Raw genomic sequence first — 20,372 nt, 5'->3', positions numbered from 1 at the left:
GGTGGTCGACGTCGTGGTGGGCATCGAGACGTGACATGTCAGAACAGAGCGTGAAGATCGACAGGAGATCGGGCAGCTGCCAGAGTAGGTGTTTTTTTGCGTGGGTTTTCTGCGGTTTGGCGATGCTGGTGATGCCGAAAGACGTGAAGAACCGACAGCGAGAGGAAGGACAATGCACAGAGAGAAGAGCGGAAGAGCTATGCGCAAACGACAAGTTGGCGACAAACGGAGGAAAGCGACGCGGAAAGAAAGGGCACGGAAGCGACAGCGATGCGACACGACAAACAACGACCCAGGGGTCGGGGTGAATAGCAAGAGAGCTCTCTAGTCTTTGAGAGACCACGTCGGGTGGAGGAAGCAGACAAGTCCCTGCGGAGTCAGATATCTGTGGCGGAGTTTGCTGAGCTGATGGTGGCCAGATCTCCCAGGAGCTCCTGTCCCTCTCCCGGTCATCCACGAGGCTAGCGAAGGGCCCATGCGCGCGGCACACTTGGCGCGTAAAGCAACTTAGCCGGCAAGCCGGAAAATACTATGTCCACTAGCCATACTGGGTAATAAAGGGGGTGCCGTGCCTCGCGCTGCGAGGGGCGAGGAGCGGCACACGGCCCAAATCACAAAGAACGTGTGTGCAGCAGGAGCGTCCTGCATGATCAACCTCTCTGCGAACCCACACTGGGCGGCGGTAGTTGAGATACAATCTATTGTGTGCGTTTGTGGGTCCACACTACCCTCAGGGTGATGGCGCCGCCGGAATATGCAACGAGCGCTTCCCGCGCTGCTGTCTCTTTTAGGCGCGTATCCCAATCGGCGTGCTGATGCTCGAATTCACGCTCTTGATGTGGGATGCTCTAGATTGCGATATCCTACGCGATGATGTTCGAATTTGCACTCCTGATGTGAGACGATCCAGATTCCGATTGTGTCATATAATATCCTACAGGAATGAGATGGGTAAGGCATGCACAGCAAGCGACCAAGGCTACACCGTATCAAACGCATACATGGGTGTCGACGAAAGCACTGCAGTGAGAAGGGGAAGGAAGTGCGTACAGAAGATGATTAAGTTAGGGTGCAAATACTACAAGCTGTCTATGTACGATGTAAATAGGGAATCATAAAATGCGCACATTACTCAATGATCTTCGTTACAAGCTCCGAAATCCAATGTATGACCTTCGTGGCGGCCTGTCCCTGGTTCGCTGGCAGGAACTGGAAGCTATTCGTCAACCCCTGCATACCCTGCTCTCCCAGAGCATCCAAGTGGTTCTTCCCTGGCCCGTGGGTCGCTCCATCATCGACGCTGAGCGTCGAGACTGACCCCCGGGTGGATCCTCTTCCGTCGGAGTCGTGTACCGCGACACGGAAGAGATTCGAGACAGCACTCAGTATTTCCGGGCTGGATGAGTTTGCGAATGCTTCGCGGATTTTGTCCAGGAGACTTTCATACCTGCGGAGCCAATAAGTGCCAAAGCGCAGAAGGAAAAACGAAAACGAGTCCTCACGTCATCGTAACAACATCAGGGAATGCGTCTGCAGTGTCAGACAGCAAGTTGTACAGGATCTTCGATTCCGTGTCGTCCGATTGGGCCGTCGTGAGCATCGCGCCGATGAAGGAAGTGACGAATAAGGCCATATTACCGTCAGCGAGCCCAAGAAGTGCGAATGGGGCTTTCGTGACGGGGTCGTCCTCGCCGAATAGAGCAATGAAGTCTTGCGCCATCCACGACTTGTCTGCGGCTGACTCCTCCAGCAACCGCCGGAAGTCTCTCACAGTGGTGGATGCCGGCAGCAACGCTAGGAAGTAGCCCAGTATGTCTTGGCAGATGGGGCTCTCTGGTCCGTCATCGGCGTGCTCTGTTTCCCCACAGGAGCGTACAGTGATCTTCATCAAGCTCCTCAGCGCAGCTTCCGTGGGATCACGGAGACCTGGATGCCGCATGCCTTTAAAGATGATTGCTGCCAGGGAGAACGAGAAATTGGACTCGAAGGAAAGACCAAGGAGTTGATCTAATTGACACGCCACCTCTTCAAGGGGAGCACGACCTTCGAGGAGAGTGGCTGCGACACCATGTTCTTTGAATGCACCCTGCTTGTCCATAGTCTCTAGAGTGACGCGCAGTAACTGGATAGCCTCCACATACGATCCTCGATGACTGCTCTGAAGTAGCGCCACTGCAAGCCAGAACAACTGGCAGAGGTAACGCGAGTTTCGAGGTAAATGGGGCGCGACATAACGAATGCAGCGCAACATGGCGATCACAGACATCGTGTCACTCTCACTTGACTGCGTCAACGCGGTCTTGAACGCTACGAGCATCTGATACAATAGATCATCATCGACATCGGACGTTGCGAGGACCCCTAATGCCACGAATGCGCGAGTTTGAACAGCAGGGGATAGTTGAAATGCGGACGACGTGACCAAGCTCATCCATCTTGCGCGCCAAACGTTGAGCAAGCCTAATCATCGCATATTTATATGACTGCAGCCAATTAAGCAAGTGCCCGCGCACCTTTCGTCCCGGACATAACCTCCAACACCCTGACCAGGAAGCGTACCAAGCCCTCCATCGTGTCAATGTAGAGCTTGTCATTTGGTGGATCAAAATTGACATAATCGCTAGTCGGAGTGGGTCGCAAGAGACCGAACAGCCGGAGCGTCTCAGGCTGTTCAAGTTCACCGATGATTTGCTGCAGTTCCGGACTGGAAACATTCCCCATGAGGTTAGTGGTGTAGAGACCGTTGGTTAGGCCAACAATAACCCCGTAGACTGAGGTCCGAACCAGCGTTTGACCAATGCCAGCTGTCAGGGTTACGAGGTGGGCAGCTTCCGGGAGGAACATAAGGCTTTGCACGAGGCTCTGGCCATGATGACATGCCACCAGAACCAGTTTAACAAGACAAGCAATCTCGTTCCAATGTACGTTATCACCCAGGTTCTTTGTTGGTTTCGTCGACGTTTTGCCGATGACCTGTGACCAAATATGTCAATAAATGTGGATTATCGCGTGGCAGAAGTCAACTAACTTTGCGAAGTCTAGACAATAGTCTGCCGCGAATATTGATGGAGGACATGGCCCCCATGCTATCGGCCACTCTTGCACAGCGCACAGATCCAATTCCACCATCGACGGCAGCTCGCATAAGTTCGTCCAGAACAGCATTCACGACGCTACTATCCAGCTTGCCGATCTCGGTCCATATGTACCGTTGAATCAGAGCATCCAGCTGTACTTTCGGGTCAGATGCAACTACCTCTGCGTTGCCTTCGCGTGCTTACCTCGTGATCGACCATAGTAAGATCGACTAGCACTCGAATACAGTCCCGGAACTTGGTAGCAGAGTGCTCGTAGTATTGGCTTGTCGGGTCCGTGAAGAATGCAAGATTCTTCGTCCAAGGAGCCATGTATTGCATACTTACAATCCGGTCGGGTACAACGGCTCTGCCCATGGCTGTAGACACCTCAGTGATGAAGTCTAGCGTCAGATGGGGAGCAAATTCGGCGAGCGCATCGCTAAGTTGCACGAGCATCGGGCCCGGGAGTCCGTTGATCATACTGACTGGATTGCATGTCAGCACGGAAAACAACAACGGATTGTGGGACATACTCTTGGATGTAAGTAATGGTCTCCCCTCGAAGTCCAGGTACACGCATATGGCTTGCAATAGCACATTCGCCGCAATCTTGACGTCCTCGTCGATCGAGCAGACTCCTATCATGCCAACATGCAACAAGGTAGCAACAACATTGGAGAATCTCGAGAGACGCTCTGTTCCAGGTAATTGAATGGGTCGCATGTTGCTCTTGGCATTACGAATCGACTGCAGAACGTGAGTGAATCGCTTTATTATGTGGACGAAAATACACGTACCTTGACAATCACATCCCGTACAGGTGATGAGAAGTACAGCGTGATACCATGCCGAGTTTTCCGTATTATGAACTCGTTGGGATCATGGCCAGTTGAAACATTGTACACGTCATTGATATCGGCGAGAGGAATGATGTCTGTAGCTTTACAGCTTAAAGAACCGCCGATCGACTGGGCCTTCATCTGATAGCGGGTTTACAAACGGCGTGCATTGTTTGGTGACGAGGCGACTTACTGTAGTAATGCGCAGATGGCTCTGTGCTACCTGCAGCTGCACTGGGACGCGCATAGGATGTGCTTGTCGTACTGTGACATCGTCAAAGATGTCGCACGGTTCTCCTTCTAAGGACACTGAAATCCATCGGGTAAATATGTTAACACAAGGAGCAGCGTAGGAACGTACTGGCATAATGAAGCGACGGCAGCGAGACTCCTTCTGGCATGTGCTGCAGTAGCTCTTCAAGAGTCGAACAAACGACCATGTTCGAAGATATACCCATTCCTGACAGCCAGCGAATTTAGCTTATCAAATAATAATAATGAGCAGCACGAACCGGAAGTCAGGTTGTACGTGCGACGCAGTGATTTCACAGCGAGGGTGTTGGGGGTCAAGACATAAGTTGTACGGAAACGTTTTCTTATGTCGGCGGGTGTAACCTCATATGCGAACTTTATCCATTGCACAGGCAGTTGGGAGGCAAATGAAAACGATGTGTAGTCAAGTATCATCTCGAACTCGCGGTTCACATAGGCGGGCGAACCGAGTACCTGAAAACCGCTTCCATATTAACCACACGAGAAAGACGCCCACAATCACATACATTGAAGATGTAGTATACTAGTAGTTCTACGTCAAGAACCTCGACATCAATCTTTGAAATCGACAAGATGAAGATGGCCTTGTCCTGTTTCATCTTTCAACGTGAAGAATGGAGCGATGAAAGCAGTATTCTAACCTGGAGTGATGGGGTCGAAGCCTCTACGAGTATATCTTGCATAGATCCCATGTCCCGATGTTCATATCTTGCCATCAAATCCAGGTATTCATGATGATCGCGGGTTGTAGCGTTGGAGAGACGAGGGGTCTCCAAAGGCGAGCCTAACTCTACCAATGCAGCGCAGAGTGCGTCCCAGATACGTTTACCATTGGCAGCAGATGCTTCAGTTTGAGGAGTCGTTTTCTCTGAAGGTTTCGCAGTGCTCAGTAGCTCCTTGCCGACCTTGTCTGCATGTTTCTCGAGGAAGCGGTGCAAGACGATGGTGTCTGTATCGTCGTAAGTCGTCTCCAACCATTCCTCCGGCTCTTCTTCTACACCAGAGGGAGAGAATTTCTAGTGGTTTAGTCAGTCTCAACTCTTGCCCACAAAAATATGGCAACAAACATTGAGCTCGCTGAGGAACTTTGTGACGTTGAAGATATTCTCGGAGAGGAATTCATTGAGGACTACCATGTGCGCTTCTTTGCCGAAGAAGATATTGTTTGCCAAGTTCTGAATGATTTTAGCAACCAACATTAGTCCACGACGGATAACGAGATCATCTTGCGGGATTTGAATATCGATTGTCTCTGGCGCGACAATAGCAGGTGAAATGAATCTGTGGAACAATCAGCGTAAAGGACAGGCTGCAGAATGGAGGGACATACCGCAGAAACATGAAAGCGCCGACTGCCGCAAACTTGGCCTCAGGCCAAACGTCATTCCTAGCTGGAAGTCGGCTCAAGCTGAGTAGTCAAAACGAAAGCATGCTTACACTACTTTTGCAATATGAGCACAGATTTCGCGAAGCATCCTGCGCTACAATTCGTCACCCGTACGAGAATTCGCACCGCGTAACACTTACGGAGGAACTGCTGGTATCGATGACAAGATGATTTGCAGGAATGAGGATGTGACCAACTTGATATTCTCCCTGTTCTGCTCCGCGACCTGTTCACCCACCTTGGCCGGATTCAGATCATATCCATGTCCAGCGGGCATCGAGGTCATCGTTTTGATCAGCGGTATGATGAGACTTCGGAGATAGTTGTAGCCATATACGTTGGCGAAGGCGGACAAGAATCGAGTACATGTAGAGTTGCCACGGAACAGTGACGTGTCGCTTTCTGTTGATGGGGAGTATGAGATTTGGAGACGAATTGACTGCACATGCTCAGTCTAAACAGACCTGTCCGTGCGACTTCAACGTCAATCATGTTCTTCAACAAAGTCATCAAAGACGATCGGGTGTCGAAGAGATTTAACATGACTGAAATGAGATTGTCCACCTGCCCTGCAGGACAAACCTCGCAGATGGCTAGAGCCAACGACATCTGTGGGATGTCAGGACGAGTAGGAAGGATAAATGAATGAACCTACATCGGGGCCTTTGACCAGCTGTAGTAACAGCTGAGTGCTCAAACGTCATGCTTGTCATGATTGGTGGGTACTGTACATACCTCACAAAGACGGCTTTGGCGATGCACCATTGGTTGATGATCTGGCGAAGCCAAAGAGATGCCTTCCGGAAGCACCCGACAGAAGACATAGCAGAAGATGATACGTCTCGTCGGGTCTTCGTCGTAGGCAAGCGGCAAGCAATGCTTCACACCGACTTCTGGGTTCGCGCTTACCAAAGACGCTAACCCAGTGATGACGAGTTCGCGCAATTCCCCATCGCGTTGTATTGACCGGACCTGTATAAATCCTCAGGGACTGAGCGCATTGGGCAGAAATAATTGGTGCTTACACCTGTGAGCGATGATTTGTCCGTCCCATCGTCCGCGGTCTGTGTAATGCTCAGTTGATGACGTTTGGTACAACGAGAAAGCACATACAGCAGCATCAGATCGCGTCGTATCCCACACTCTGAACAGAACAGCAGAATAACGTGCGAAAAGCCGTGACACAACATGAGCGGTCTCTTCACTACTCGTTCCATCAGGTGGTTCGAGTTTGAGACGGTCAAATAATTTCACGGCAGCACGGAAAGCAGCGACATTGATATCACGTTGGATAGGGAGGAGATCGCGGTCACACTAGCACAACGTCAGAATGATCACTTGAAAGGGCTATGACAAACTTACACTGGAGGTATCCTGTATCCATTCCACGATGATGTCAACAATCTTTTGCCTATTATTGCCATCCTTGCGCATTGCCATTGTTTCCCCTTGGTTGAAGACACTTTCGCACATGTTGCAGAACTTGAGTCGGAGACGGTAGGAAACGATGTCATGGAAACGTCCGATGAAACCAGCGATGACCGAGAGCGTAATGGGTAACTCCATGCCGCGAATCTCCTCCAAATACTGTACATTCTCCACTAGGACCTTCAGAATCCCGAGGAACTAGGGAACGTGAGATTAGACAGACAATACGGTATGAGCATTGACCTACCTGTTCGACGAAAATTGCAAGGTTATCCCAGTCAATACTATCCCCGAGCGAAAGTTGCTTGACGACGCTGCAAAGACGGAAGTATAATTAGCCAGTTGCACGAAAGGGGTGTGGGGACCCTACTTGTCCAGCTCCTTGAAAATCCTGGTATATAATCGAGGGCTCGCTTCGCTCCCCAGGGCATCTCTGGCCGTGTCTCGTACGATAATAGTTTCATGTATGAGAAGGTCGATGAGCTGTCGCAGCAGTTGTCCGAATAAGTCCTCTGGATCTCTCAAATTTTGCAGCTGATCCGGAAGGAAATACGGCGCCACATTCAAAGTCAGATTGAAAGGAGCGTCTGGGTTGCGAGCACAAGCAGAGCCGAATGATGCCAAGAATAGTGCTAGGTTCTGCCATTGGGCCAGTCGCTCCTATGGCCATCGACGTTAGCACCCTGATTTCCGATAGTCGAATGACAAACCTCTGTGGACATTGCTCGATCACCTATTGGCGCGCGGCCGCTGTCGAAGCCGTCGACTGTGCTATCGATCGTATCTCGTATGACCATCTCGTTTAAGAGGACCCATCGGAAGAAACACTCCTCCCACACGGCGATGTGCACAGCTGAGGAGGACGGCATGAGGCGCATGAGCTTCCGGACACGTTTCTGGTGTCCAATGCGACCTATCTTCTCGTCAACAATACGGCGACGGTCGGAAGTCAAGACGACGAACCGATTACCATGATTCTGGGGTCTCCAAGTTGCTCGTATATCGGATACCGCTTCACTCGCTCCTCTTCGGACATGCTTTTTGTGACAGGTACATCAGGCGAAGTCTCGGCTTGTGCAAGTAGACGAAGACAATGCGCAGCAGTCAGTGTCACATTCGCATCTGCGGACGTCAAGGACACGAGGAACGCGATCTCGGCGATGGCGAAGGATGGCAAGCGCCCCGTGGTCAATTGGATTTGCTTCATATGAGGCTGCGTCATTGTTAGCCAAAGCTCGAGGCTCACGAAAGGACTGGACATGCCGCAACGGAATCCCGCGTGAACCGATAAATAATCTCATATGCCATGTTGACCCACAAGCGCTGTGCCTGAAAGTCGGTTCGCGCGTTGAGGAGATTGGTGCATGCCGTCGCAAGAATAGCAGGCCTTAGCAAACGTCAGCCAAGGGTTAGGCCATACTCAGAAAAGACGTACCCTGCGTTTGCCAACCAAGTACATGATCTCTGAAAGAACGGATGCTCCGGCACCATCCTCGCAATTCGGTCCACCGTTGTGCGGAACGTCCGGGACATAGCCATCTTGACAGCTTGATCCCCCGGCGAACCCCAGCATCTGATGATAGTAGGGATGTATCCCGGAATCTGACTATCATCCATCGAAGCAAGATGCCACATTGGATCTGCCCGGAACAAAGCCAGAACCGAGAACGACAGGAGCTCCGGGTCAGGTAGCGTCTCGGAGGAATAACGTTTGGCTCTTGGCCGCAAAGCCGCCTTCTTGATTGTCCCAGTAGAATCCACCTCGCTTCGGCGCGTGGTGCAGGTCTAAGACATGATACCATCAGGACCTTGCAACATGGGATCTTGTCACTGGTTTTTCTTACATGATATATACGTAGCAAACACGATGCTGTTGCATCCCGAAGACCTGTCAAGGATACCTGCCAAGGGCACCGCGGAGCCTAACACTAAAAGTAAGCCACATGAACTCGACAATATTATGCGAGTAGCACACCTCTCTGATCATGGTGATGCATGCCTTGATCGCAGAGATTTTGACTGCATGCGAGCGCTCAGGTTCCAACGCGGATTTGAATATTGGGATCATCTCATCCTGTGGTAGGAACCGAAAGGCGGTGACCATGGCATCCGCGATGAGCGCAACATCGATCTCATCAGGACACTCCCAGAACGCCTTGGGACCATCCCAATTCAAGAGCAAGCGCTACATTTCAAGACACAGTGAGCTATAGACTTCATGGACGGCGCGTGATCGTACCTTCACTTCGTGTGCAACATCGTGTGCAACCATTTGGAGAGGATGCTCTGCTCCTTCATCGGCGGGGTGCAAGCGGAAGAACGCTCTAGCCATGTCGAGGGCACAGATTAGCGCTTCCTCCGAGAGCTTGTCTGCCACCATAAGGGAGCGCATCATAAGTTCAGCGAAACTACGATCCTGACGCATGTCATCAGGTTGTGAAGACGGCTTTGTACTACGTGCTGCATACCCTGCGTCCATAATGTCCTCTGGGTAAACCCAGGGAATTCGCCTGGTAGTCAGTCTTCAATCGGTCCGTGCTGATACATGACAGCGCCGAGAGCGTGGGCCATATGCCTGGCTTGTGATTCATCTCGTAAGAGTCCCATAGGATGTCAAATACGCGTTCGGGGGCACCATCCATTCGGCGGTGGTATCGAAGTGTCTCATTGAATTCCTCCGGGTATAGATCGATCCAGTTCCAAATCGCCGCTCGCAGTGGGATAGCGACCGCCAGCTGTGCTTCCGGTTTCATATTGAGCAGGAGAGAAGATAATTCTATAAAGAATATTAGAACTTGCTTTAAACCGATTATAGGGACCACCCACCTTGCAATGATTGCGTTAGACGTGTCTTATCCAAGGCGCTATGCATCATCAGTTGCAGGTCAACCGCATCGGTTTCAGAATCTATCGAGTTCGCCAACGTGTGGATCTTATTGCGGATTCTGTGCAAGACGATACTCCAGTTCGACGCTGACAGATGGTACACTATCCTCCCCGCGAACTTCGCAATAATGGTGTTGAGCGAGGATGCTGATCTCGAGGTGACGATCGACGTCTTCTCGTATACAATGGAGTGTTTCGAAGTATGCGCGGTCGAAACCGTGCTCGGAGTAGCAGACTTGAGAGATGTTGATGAAGCGTACTTCACCCGCGACAGCGGCTGTTTGTACGTCTGCGGGAAGGGCGAAATAGTAGGCGGCAAGATAGGGTCTGGGCCTGACGTAGTACCACTCAGGTAATCCAATTCGGACAGCATGTCTGGCGCATCCACCGACTCAAAGTCATGGTGGGATGCCGCAAAGTCCATGCTCGCAGCCGTCATCAACCTAGGCTTGAGCGGAGCCGTCTGCCGCAGTAACATTACCATCACGCTCAAGATGTACCGCGCACAGTTCTCGTCTAGCGGTGGCGGTTCGACGAGCACCGACAAGTGGTCCGTTGATCCTTGTTGCCGCCGCCTGCTGCTGCTGACGCTCTGTGCGTACGGAGTGGGCGCAGGGGAGTCGGGCGTTGTGGGCTTGGATGATGGGGTCATAGGCTGAACGGCAGGTTGCTTGCTATTCCGTGAATCTGGTCTGGTCGCGTCCTGACGGCGGCCCCATCGGGACGCCATGCAGATTGATAGCACTTTAAGGATGAACAGCTGTGACTGCAAGACGTCGACCGTCTTAAAGCCATTCGAGTCGGTTTGCTTGCAGGACGTCAGCTCGTGAGCCTCTTGGACATGTGGCTAAGGAATCACCTTGGCTAGCTTCTCCAACAGCTCTGTCAGTGCCCATCCTATGATGTCCAACGACTCGCGAGACATCTCGACAAGGGTCTCGACCACTTGCAGCACAGCATCATCGGCCTCTATCTCTGTGAGAGTGATTCCTGAATTATAGGGAAGCTGATCGTGCCAGGAGGCATCTCAGAAATGGGTCAGGACGATCAGTCCGGCTGCACTGACCTTGTTCTTGAGCCGATTGACGAGGACATATACTACTTTTTGCTGCGGCGTCGTGGGAACAGAGGTGCTGGAGTACGGCAAATTCTGGGACGGGGCAAGCAGAGAAGGTCCCGACATGCTGTTGTTTGACCCGTTGCTCTTGTGAACGCGAGACGAAGTGTTCACGATATTCTGAGCGGTGGCAGACGGGCGCCGAGCGGGCATGACGGACCGCTTGCTTAGCGAGGACAGGTTGGGCAACAGCTTGAAGGAGAAATGGGACGATGTGGAGAGGATAGACGACGCCTGCCTCGTCTAGTCTACACCGTCGCCCGCAACCAGCAGCACAGTCTACACTTTGACAGATATATTACGTAACAGGCGTATAAGGCAGCTCTCATACCAAGATGGGCCTGAGCCTCACAGCATTGATCGCAGCTCGCCGGGGTCCCCAACGCAGTGCCACGGGATCAGATGGACCCGGGAAGTCGTCCTTGATCTCCGCTCACGTGGCATTGTATACGGAAGCAGCAGTGCTGTTACTACGACCGTAAGTAGATGGTTTGGACAATTGAAGCCTCGTCCTACATATCATCCCTGAATCGCGCGGCTCTGTGAATTTACTATCGTCTGCAGCGCACAGCTCGAACCGCAGAGAGCTCGTGAGACTGGCCTCTCGCGTAACACTCGATCTTGCTAAAGTGCACTGGTTTTAAAGTCTACACACGCGGCCGGAGTAGTTCATGACGCTTCATATAGCCCTGCATTTCCGCCCCTCCCACAACGCGCTGTCACCACACCACCAACATGTCGCGAACACCTACACCCGACTCGCCCATGTCGAGCAGCCTGCGCCGCGCGACAGACACCATTGACGACCTCACGCTGGCGCTGAGCAACTTCTCGCGTATGTCGTCACCGGAACTGGCCGACGTTGCGACGTGCTGTTGTGGGAAGGATGACTGCGAGACTACGAAGGCATGGCAGGCATGGAAGTCCAAGATGGAGAGCCGTCTCATCTTGAGCGCAGGTTAGTCGCGTCGGCTCGCCAGCTCAACTCATGGACAACTTTTATGTCACTCAGAGGTGGGTCAAGCGCTTCTGGAAAGGCATGAAGCATACGTTCGTCGACACGAGGTCTGGTAGTCCAATTCAATCCTAAGCACGGCACGGCCCATTGATAATGTCTCAGTCAGCCAATCACTCGCCAATATCTCAATTGCCCAGCACGAGTTCCGCCGAGGAGCATGTTGATGCGCGTGTAGCAGATTTAGTCAAAGAGGTATGCAAATACTGGTCCTGTGTCCTTGAATAACATCATAACGTGGGTCTTCCGTAGAACGCTGTGCTCGAGAAGGTTTGTTGACACAAGTATTATCCCTGAACGCCCCGCTTACCTTGATTTCCAGCGCTTGACCCAAGCCCTGGTGAACAATGAGGTCGCCGAGTCTTCCCATAGAAATGCTTTGCAGGAGTTGCAGGAGGTTCAAGCGAATGCCGCGCGACTCGCTGCGCAAAATGCTCGTTCCATTGGTTGGGAGAATAGGCTGGCTGTAGCTCTCCAAGAGAAAGACGACTACCAGCAAGAACGTGACATTGCATTGCAAAGAGCAAAGCTCGCGGAAGCGCGTATTTCCGCCCTCAAAGAGAAGTGCGGTAGGTGCACGTTGGTCCTGAAGTATACGGATACCAGTTCATCACACCATTAACAGCCAAATCGCAGGCACAGCTCACGCGTCTGCGTGAAGACTTCGACATGCAAAGGTTGCATCGCCAGGAACTCTCACAGGAGATTCTCCAGGATGCTCGGCAGCGCCTGGCTCAATTGCAACAATCAGTGGGTCATCTTTTTGCTCCAGGGAGCGTCGCTGAAGTCGATCTCTACAGGAGTCTGGACCCTCCACACTAAGCGAGGACGCTGAAGTTACAAAGATCCTTGAGTCACTGGTCGCGGATAATGAAGCCTTAAAACGTGACAATGCTGAGCTTCAGAATATGCTAGCCGAGACTCGCGAAGACGTCCGCGCTCTGCAAGAGGAAGTGGAAGAGCGGCGTGCAGGCGACACCTCTTTCCGACGTCATCGTTACACGAACAGTGGACAGTCGTCTAACTTTGAGGCGTCATCGCCGCTATCTTCCTCTTTCCATGTCGGGACCGTGCCTGCAAACTCTTTGCTCCATTCGTGGCAGCGACATGGCCATCTTGGCACACCGTTCAACCGTCGTGCCGCCAGCGCTGAGCGTTCCACGCGGCGGGGTTTCGTGAGTGTTACTTGACTACGAGTTGGCTACGATGAGTTGATCGTGTTCTAGGAGCCGTTGACGCCAGAGACAGACCGGCGGCCTTTGTCACCCACCGACTCTCTCGTTCCCTCCGAGATGAAATGGCCTTCGTACGGGCATCCCCGTACTCAGCACGGCTTCGATGTCGATGAAGACAGTCAGCATGAGAACCCAGCGACTCCCGAGAGGACGCGTGCTCACAAGTCTCTGCTTATGCTGACGCGCTCGCGCGGCGTGCAAACGGACGGAGTATGGGGCGGGTATGGTGGGCTGGGGCCTTCGCCTGTTCCGCCTTCGTTTGGAGACCACATGTCGTCTAGCACACCCCACGATGGCCAGTCGGAGTCGTCTTCTTTAACTGATAGCCACCCTGGTGCAGTCAGCGCACTCATCGAGCGAGTATCTATGCTGCTCAACCGCCTCATCCAGGCGGACGCCCTGACGTTGACCAATCGGCTGAAGCGTCAACACCTGCTGGGCGCAGACGTCAGTCATCTCTCCCGCAACACTGTGAGCAGCATACTGCACGAGGCGAACACCCTTCGCGCGCACTTCCGCGCGTTCCTGGAGGATGAGAAGGCGACCATGGCGTGCTCGCGGCGGGACCTGCGTGCCCTGTTCAAACTGTTCAAGGACTTGTTCACGGAGATGGGACAGATGCGCGTCACCCTCAATGACGTTATTCTCGACCCAACAGTGGCCGGTAAGGTCAGCGAGATGGCCATGCACCCATCGAAGAATACCTCCGCGGACGCGACGAACGGCGACCAGTCCACCAACGCTGCGGCATCAAGTTGGATGGCCCCAATCTCGAAGTTCCTTGGTCTCCCGGGTCTCGGAAACCCAAGCGATAGCGCCGCCACTCGGGCACTGTCCCCACCTTCTAGACCCGGAATGCGTGCGCCCAGTCGCATGCCTTCCCGTATCGTACCCAAGCGCGAGGCGGCGCTGTCCGCGTCGGCGATGACCGTCAACGTCGAGTTTAGCGGGACGGCGGTTGGGCGGTCGGTCACGAGTACCTACTCTGCACACCCTGCACGGCAGGATAGTATCAGCATCCTCGCTATGCAGGGCGCCCTTACCCAAGTAGTCCCGCCGCCGAATGTCTCTCGGAGCGTTATGGGCATTTTTGCAGGCGCACCACGGGCGGAGGATAATGCGGATCCGTGGGTCGTCATCCCCAAGCCACAGCGTGCAGGACCTATGCCCGACCTCGGTGGACCAGGCACTGCCACTGTCGGTCGGTCGGCCCTACGGAGAACCAGTAGCAGAATGTCGCGCATGGTTGACGCCGTCATTGACTCGCACGCTGCGCAGGGTGCGACGGGTGAAGAGCAGGACGTCGTCGGATCTCTGCTAGACCGCACGCTCACCCGCCGAGGCCTGTCAGATTCCTCTATCCACACCACCTTCCTAAGCCACGAGGAACAGGGCAGCCCTCGGCGATCTATCCACGAGGAGTCCGAGGAGTCCGCTCCACAGGACCGCAGCTCGGTTCTCCAGGCGCTGAGCAGGAGAATGCAGAACTTCCGGTTCGCCGGGCCAAGCACAACGTCGAGCGCAGACGCGGGCGCGCCCGTCTCGCGCCCTGACACGCCCGTCTCGGGCGCAAACGCCGGAGACGGGCGGCAGACACCAACTGGTACGCATGCATCCTCTCCGCACGCGATGTCGCCGCCCGCGGTGAGGCTGTTCTCCGCTGCAAACCTCTCCTCATGGGCTACTGCTTCCCTGGACCCTTCTCAGGAGCCGTCGTCGTACATGGCTGCCAGCCCGCGTGAGGAGCCGTTCATGCACCGACTCGCCCGGGATCGAAACATGTAGTCCCCCTTCCATCAGTATAGACCGTCCTGCCTCTCCGATCTCTGTGGACACGATCTAGAGTAGATCCCATTTACACTCGGGTTTCTGGTCTTGCACAGCACAATGTAAGTAATGTCACCGGTTGTTTACTTCTCGTTGATACCATGTAACATATACCACTTACATCACCATCATTGTGCGCATATAATGGCTCGCTTCCTATCAGGCCCGTGGCTCTCGCAATTACCTGGCTGCTGTATATCCAGAATGATCGAGGGTCTGTTCCACTGTGACTGCCGAGCCTTGGCATCCCGAATCAATGCCTGTCGCTGCGCTTGCGGTCATGGGTGCATTGAAGTTAGCTCTTGTCAAACCGTGGAGACCTCGTAGCCTCGAAGATCGCAGTTACTACACCAGCAATGTATGCACCGCTCGGGCTCCCCACGCTCTCCTCCGGAATCGAGGCTGATAGCGCAGTAAGATCTGCGGTATTTTAGCCTGGGATATGCAATCATGACCACCGACGCAGTAAGAGCTACTCGAGACTGTCGACAAGATGACATAGTTACAGCACAGGCATCATCAATATCAATTGCCTCCCGGGACACTCACGACACCAGTGCAGACGCTTGACTCCTCCGAGAACAGCCGTCGTGCACATGGCCCCCTCCCTCGAACACACGCACAGAAATCGCTTCCTCCTGGCTGGAAATAGCATGTCCCACCATAAATAAGCGGTGTCCTTAGGATGACAGCGTGAGTAATGCTAAGATTACTGGGGCTGTAATGGCAGATATCGGGCTGGTTGCAAACATCCAGTCTGGTCTGTTGGTGTAGCATCGTGCAGTCTGTGGTATCTGCATTCCTCGACGCCTGGTTACCGTAACGGCAATCGGCGGCAATAATGGATGGTCAGGGGTGCAAGAGGCGCATGACATTAGAAGGCTGTGTGAATATGATTCAGATGCAGGACTGCGGATGCTGTCTATTCGCTCCAGTCTCAAACGCTATTGACATTGTATATATATCCTGTATCTCAGGGTGTCTGGCTCTATCGCATCTCCTTCTGCAGCGGTGCCCCATATTCCACCAATGTCGCAAGATAACAAGTACCGCGCAGAGTCCCCCAGCGAGCACTCCTCACGTGGAAACGTCGTTGACCACAACGCTCCTAACGGTGAGCCTTAAGAGGTTGGATCGTCGCAGATTAATTGGGGTCTAAGGCACACCTGTTGAAGTTACAGACGACAATGGCGTACAAAGGACCAGGAGAGCGCCTCTCAATGGCGAGCCTCATGTGATCAAGGTGCAGCCTCTCAAGCGAAGCGAGATGCAGGTGTGTGCTTTCACCACTTGTCCTTGCCTCATGATATTGAAAATAGTCTTCACTCGTAGCCCTCGTATGCGCAGGACCTCGGCACATCTGAGGTGACCCATGGCGTATATGGCAATATGATACAGGCATTGGGCTCTTGCGTCGGGTTCTGTGGCGCTATCCCCTGTTGCCCATTGCCTAACCCCTTCCGCAACATCCCTCAAGGTACGCCGGTGCTGGAAAGGTCGCTTATAGTGCTCATCGTTCTCCCCAGGCTCCGTGGGGCTTGTCAGCCGCTTCGGCAAGTTCTACAAGTCCGTCGACCCCGGGCTCGTGCAAGTGAACCCCTGCACGGAGGCCGTGCGCATCGTCGATGTCAAGATCCAAATCGTGTCGATTGGCAGACAGAAGGTCATCACGCGCGATAACGTCGACGTCGAAATGTATGTCCTGCCTGCACCTGCGCAACAATGGATACGGTGCTCACACTCACCTCGCACAGCGACTCCGTGATGTACTTCCAGATCACAAGCCCCTACCGCGCAGCCTTCGGGATCACCGACCTGCGCCAGGCCCTCATCGAGCGCGCCCAGACGACACTGCGGCACGTCGTCGGCGCGCGCGCCGTGCAGTCCGTCGTGACCGAGCGCGAGGCGATCGCGTTCGAGATCGCCGAGATCGTCGGCGACGTCGCGGACAAGTGGGGCGTCGCGATCGAGGGCATCCTCATCAAGGACATCGTCTTCGGCCCGGAGGTCTCCGCCTCGCTCTCGTCCGCCGCGCAGCAGAAGCGCATCGGCGAGTCCAAGGTCATCGCCGCCCGCGCCGAAGTCGACGCGGCCCGCCTCATGCGCCAGGCTGCGGACATCCTCGCGTCGCCCGCCGCGATGCAGATCCGCCAGCTCGAGGCGCTCCAGACGATGGCCAAGACCGCGAACAGCAAGGTTGTGTTCGTGCCTATGCAGCTGCAGAGCGATGTTGTCGGCAAGATGGCATACCAGGGTGAAGCGTCCGGCTCTGGCTCGGGTATGCTTAGTAGCGAAGCTGGCGATGGCGTCGGCGCTGCTGGTCGCGCGGGGCTTCTTAACAGCGTCTCGCAAATGTAAGCACGATGATCAGCATTTGTCGACATCGTTCACTTGATTGTTATTTGCCCCTTTGATGACGTTGATGCTCTTGATGTCTGTACGCGCTACCTTTATGACCTGTCCTCCACACATGTATACTAACTAGCCTTCGGATGCTTCTTGTGTAATGCCATTGATACCATTTTGTTACAATAATGTGCGTTCTAAGCCCAAACTTATTAACAATATCCACAATATCCAAGAGAACACCCTCAAAGCCCTCAGCGTGCGGCAGTACACCATACAGGTCTTACCGATAAGCGGGCACGGCCAGAATAAGCACGGTAAACGCCTGCACAACCATGAGCGCGCAGGACACCACACGAAGCCCAAGCACGTACCAAAGTGAACCAAAACCCTGCATATAGCATGTCCCGCATGATCTGGCGGTGCACCGCCTGGATCCGCGGATCCAGCACGACCCTCTCCGGGCCAAACACAGGCGGACGCGCATACGCGACCTCTTCGTCCGCCCGTGCGCCATCGTCCCCATCCCGGCTCCTCCGATCGCAGTCACGGCCCCGCCGCCCGCCAAGGCCAGGGAGCCGCGTGAACAGCGGCTTCCCTGCGCCCGGTTTGCTGGAGCGGCGGCCCTCGGACGGCGGGGGCGTGCGATCGGCGGCGAACGGCGCGATGGCGCGGACGTCGTCGACGCGCTCGATCGTGCACACCTGCGCCTTCTCGGCCGACTTGTGCCGCGGGGACGCGTCGGGGCGCAGGACGCGCGCCCAGTGGTGCGCCGCCTCGGCGTCCATCTCCTGCAGCTCCCACACGCGCAGCTGCGTGTGCCCGCGTCCCCACACCTCGCTGCAGAACCTGCGCATGCCACCACAGACGAACCGTCCACATTCGGTCAGCAACACGTCGCTTGTGCACAGGAATCGTGTATGGACTCACCCGCGCCAGGCGGAGTACGCCTGCATGAAGCCGATGCCCGCGAGCGGCACCGCGAAGAGACGCCACGCACGGCTCGCCTGCGGCGGCGCGGGGAGCGCCGTGATGAGCACGATGGCGAGCACGACGCCGAGGAGCACGTCTGCGATGCCGACGGCGTACCAGAAGAGCTGCTTCGGGCGGTTGATGTTCGCGGACGCAGACGCGAGGAAGCGCGGGAGGCTCGTCGTCTCCAGGATGTGGTAGATCTCCTCGTACGCAGGGAGGAACTGCACGCGCCCCGCTCAGTGGGTGGCTCGGCGGCGGGAGAGAAGAGGACTCACGACGTCTGGGTGCGTGTTCCACGTGAGGTCCCGGATGACCGTGTCGCGCACGACGGGGTCGAGCGGCAGCTCCTTCGCGGCGCCGGGCTTGAAGAACGTCGCGACGATGCGCATGCCTTCCTTGCGGAACGGCTGCTGCCTCGACTCTGGCGTGATCGATGCATGCGGCGGGTCATCCCGACTCATGAAAGGCGAATGCGCCGTCGAATTGCGCTCATCACTCGACGACCTAGACCGCCCATGCGAAGGGTTTCTGCTTAATATTGGCGAAGTACTGGCGTCGGCGCGCCGGAGCTGGTCGGCTTGGCGCATGCTGTCGGCTACCCGCTGTGCCGTGCGCGCTGGACTGGGTACTGCGAAAGCGAAGTCCGTGCGGCCTGGACTAGACGCTTGGAGCTTGTCTGGGAGAGCCATGAACCGCTCGCGGTAGTCTTGGAACCAGACAACAAACTGCAGGTTTTCCACGGTGTACTCCTGTGTCGGGTTTAGTATGGCACAGTACAAGTCAGGGATGGAATAGCTTGCCTCATGGATCAAATACGCTTCAAAGTTCGTGAGACTAGGGGCGAGCTTCAGCAAAGTATATCCTCGCGAGAGAAGGAAAACGCACCTAATTGGATAGCATGTATCTCCAGAAAGGATATTTTCGAGCTTCACCTCGGACAAGTGCGACCTCCTGGTGACACGGTTTGCATACTGCTGCAGAAACGCAGTGTACGCTCGGGTCCCGCCGCCGTTGCGATGTCGATAATTGCTTAATAGCTCCATACAGTGGCAAGAGGAGATAGCAAAAGGGCAGTAAGGGGAGCAGGATGACCCATGTCCCGGACAGCGTGCGCTGTAGGGAGTGCGGATGCAAGTCCTAATGAAGGCAGCGTCGGCGGATAGTCGATTTTGGACGCGGAAGCTGCTGTTGCGCCCAGCGAACGGCTGGGTTGTCACTAAGACGGGGGTGAAAGTTGTGGCTAGAAGCGGCAGGAATGATGATATCTGCGCCCAAGAACGTTCGCCGTGCCCGCTGAGGAGCAAGTCATAAGCGGACGCCTACAGTGGCCCGGGAGCAGCCCTCAGACTAGAAGACGTTATAAGTCGGCGGGGTGTTCTGGGGTGCAAGCACTAGCGTGCCGGGTGCATGACGCAGAATGGGCGACCATGGTGCGCCAGTGGCCAAGATCGAGGGATGCACTCACGTCCGATCCGTGGCCGTCGCGATCGACCCGCCGCCCACCACCAAATAGGCTCGTTCTTCAGCGCTCGGCTATCACTCGTGGGATGCAGTCGTCTGAAAACCCGTCGTGGACGACGAGTAACACTCGCGCGGTCTCGGACAGTAACGGAACGGATCGAAACGCGGGGAGATTGATATTCGAGAGAATAGCGCTATGTATCTAGAGGATGGTGGTGGAACGGGGAAAAGAAGAGATTTCCGCGAGCTCTGGTGCGAACGCGAAAGCCACACGCCGCGCCAAACAGCTTGACAGGCAGGTACAAATAAATGACGTTGATGCGACGTCGAGTCCGAAAGAGGAACTGAGTAAGATGTGCGTAAGCATCGTCCTCGCTCGCTCGTCCATGTTGCGGTGCGTCCCCGAGGGGATCGAATTACCATAAACGGCAACGCATCAGTTCGACTCAAGGACCCGGATCCGGACCTGGAAAGGACTCGAATCGGCTCTGCCCGCAAGCGTGCGT

The 20,372-nt window shown here is 54.6% G+C and overlaps 4 protein-coding genes across 4 annotated transcripts; 2 read left to right on the top strand and 2 right to left on the bottom strand.

Annotated features, from left to right (window-relative positions):
• Nucleotides 1–897: 897 nt before the first annotated feature.
• POSPLADRAFT_1172832 (hypothetical protein) lies at nucleotides 898–11,160 on the bottom strand (the record flags this gene model as incomplete). Its single annotated transcript, XM_024488200.1, has 35 exons — nucleotides 898–1,447; nucleotides 1,503–2,460; nucleotides 2,514–2,973; nucleotides 3,029–3,229; nucleotides 3,282–3,558; nucleotides 3,607–3,824; nucleotides 3,875–4,057; nucleotides 4,110–4,225; nucleotides 4,278–4,376; nucleotides 4,429–4,642; nucleotides 4,696–4,779; nucleotides 4,831–5,205; nucleotides 5,257–5,470; nucleotides 5,520–5,576; nucleotides 5,627–5,665; nucleotides 5,717–5,978; nucleotides 6,041–6,185; nucleotides 6,232–6,249; nucleotides 6,312–6,559; nucleotides 6,604–6,640; nucleotides 6,690–6,890; nucleotides 6,939–7,202; nucleotides 7,252–7,318; nucleotides 7,375–7,664; nucleotides 7,715–7,917; nucleotides 7,968–8,217; nucleotides 8,274–8,391; nucleotides 8,440–8,789; nucleotides 8,849–8,926; nucleotides 8,980–9,189; nucleotides 9,244–9,374; nucleotides 9,502–9,780; nucleotides 9,831–10,698; nucleotides 10,750–10,896; nucleotides 10,957–11,160. The coding sequence occupies 35 exons, from the start codon at nucleotides 11,158–11,160 to the stop codon at nucleotides 1,129–1,131; spliced, it is 8,184 nt and encodes a 2,727-aa protein (XP_024336303.1). The 3' UTR covers nucleotides 898–1,128.
• A 582-nt stretch (nucleotides 11,161–11,742) lies between these two features.
• On the top strand, nucleotides 11,743–15,227 carry POSPLADRAFT_1067236 (hypothetical protein; the record flags this gene model as incomplete). Its single annotated transcript, XM_024482161.1, has 8 exons — nucleotides 11,743–11,965; nucleotides 12,132–12,217; nucleotides 12,275–12,292; nucleotides 12,345–12,591; nucleotides 12,648–12,772; nucleotides 12,823–13,197; nucleotides 13,249–13,467; nucleotides 13,990–15,227. The coding sequence occupies 8 exons, from the start codon at nucleotides 11,743–11,745 to the stop codon at nucleotides 15,040–15,042; spliced, it is 2,346 nt and encodes a 781-aa protein (XP_024336302.1). The 3' UTR covers nucleotides 15,043–15,227.
• An 886-nt stretch (nucleotides 15,228–16,113) lies between these two features.
• POSPLADRAFT_1048817 (hypothetical protein) lies at nucleotides 16,114–17,442 on the top strand (the record flags this gene model as incomplete). The annotated part of the gene is made up of 5 exons (XM_024479600.1): nucleotides 16,114–16,198; nucleotides 16,260–16,357; nucleotides 16,417–16,561; nucleotides 16,611–16,779; nucleotides 16,839–17,442. The coding sequence occupies 5 exons, from the start codon at nucleotides 16,114–16,116 to the stop codon at nucleotides 17,440–17,442; spliced, it is 1,101 nt and encodes a 366-aa protein (XP_024336301.1).
• Nucleotides 17,443–17,713: 271 nt separating this feature from the next.
• Nucleotides 17,714–19,622, bottom strand: POSPLADRAFT_1075641 (hypothetical protein; the record flags this gene model as incomplete). Its single annotated transcript, XM_024482839.1, has 5 exons — nucleotides 19,291–19,622; nucleotides 18,681–19,239; nucleotides 18,361–18,626; nucleotides 17,805–18,279; nucleotides 17,714–17,755 (listed from the first exon to the last, which is right to left on the bottom strand). The coding sequence occupies exons 1-5, from the start codon at nucleotides 19,446–19,448 to the stop codon at nucleotides 17,714–17,716; spliced, it is 1,500 nt and encodes a 499-aa protein (XP_024336300.1). The 5' UTR covers nucleotides 19,449–19,622.
• Nucleotides 19,623–20,372: the final 750 nt, after the last annotated feature.

Source organism: Postia placenta (genome assembly GCF_002117355.1).
Source record: "Postia placenta MAD-698-R-SB12 unplaced genomic scaffold POSPLAscaffold_12, whole genome shotgun sequence".
NCBI lineage: Eukaryota > Fungi > Basidiomycota > Agaricomycetes > Polyporales > Adustoporiaceae > Rhodonia > Rhodonia placenta.
Note: the sequence above shows the minus strand (reverse complement) of the source record. Positions and strands in the feature narration are given on the sequence as shown.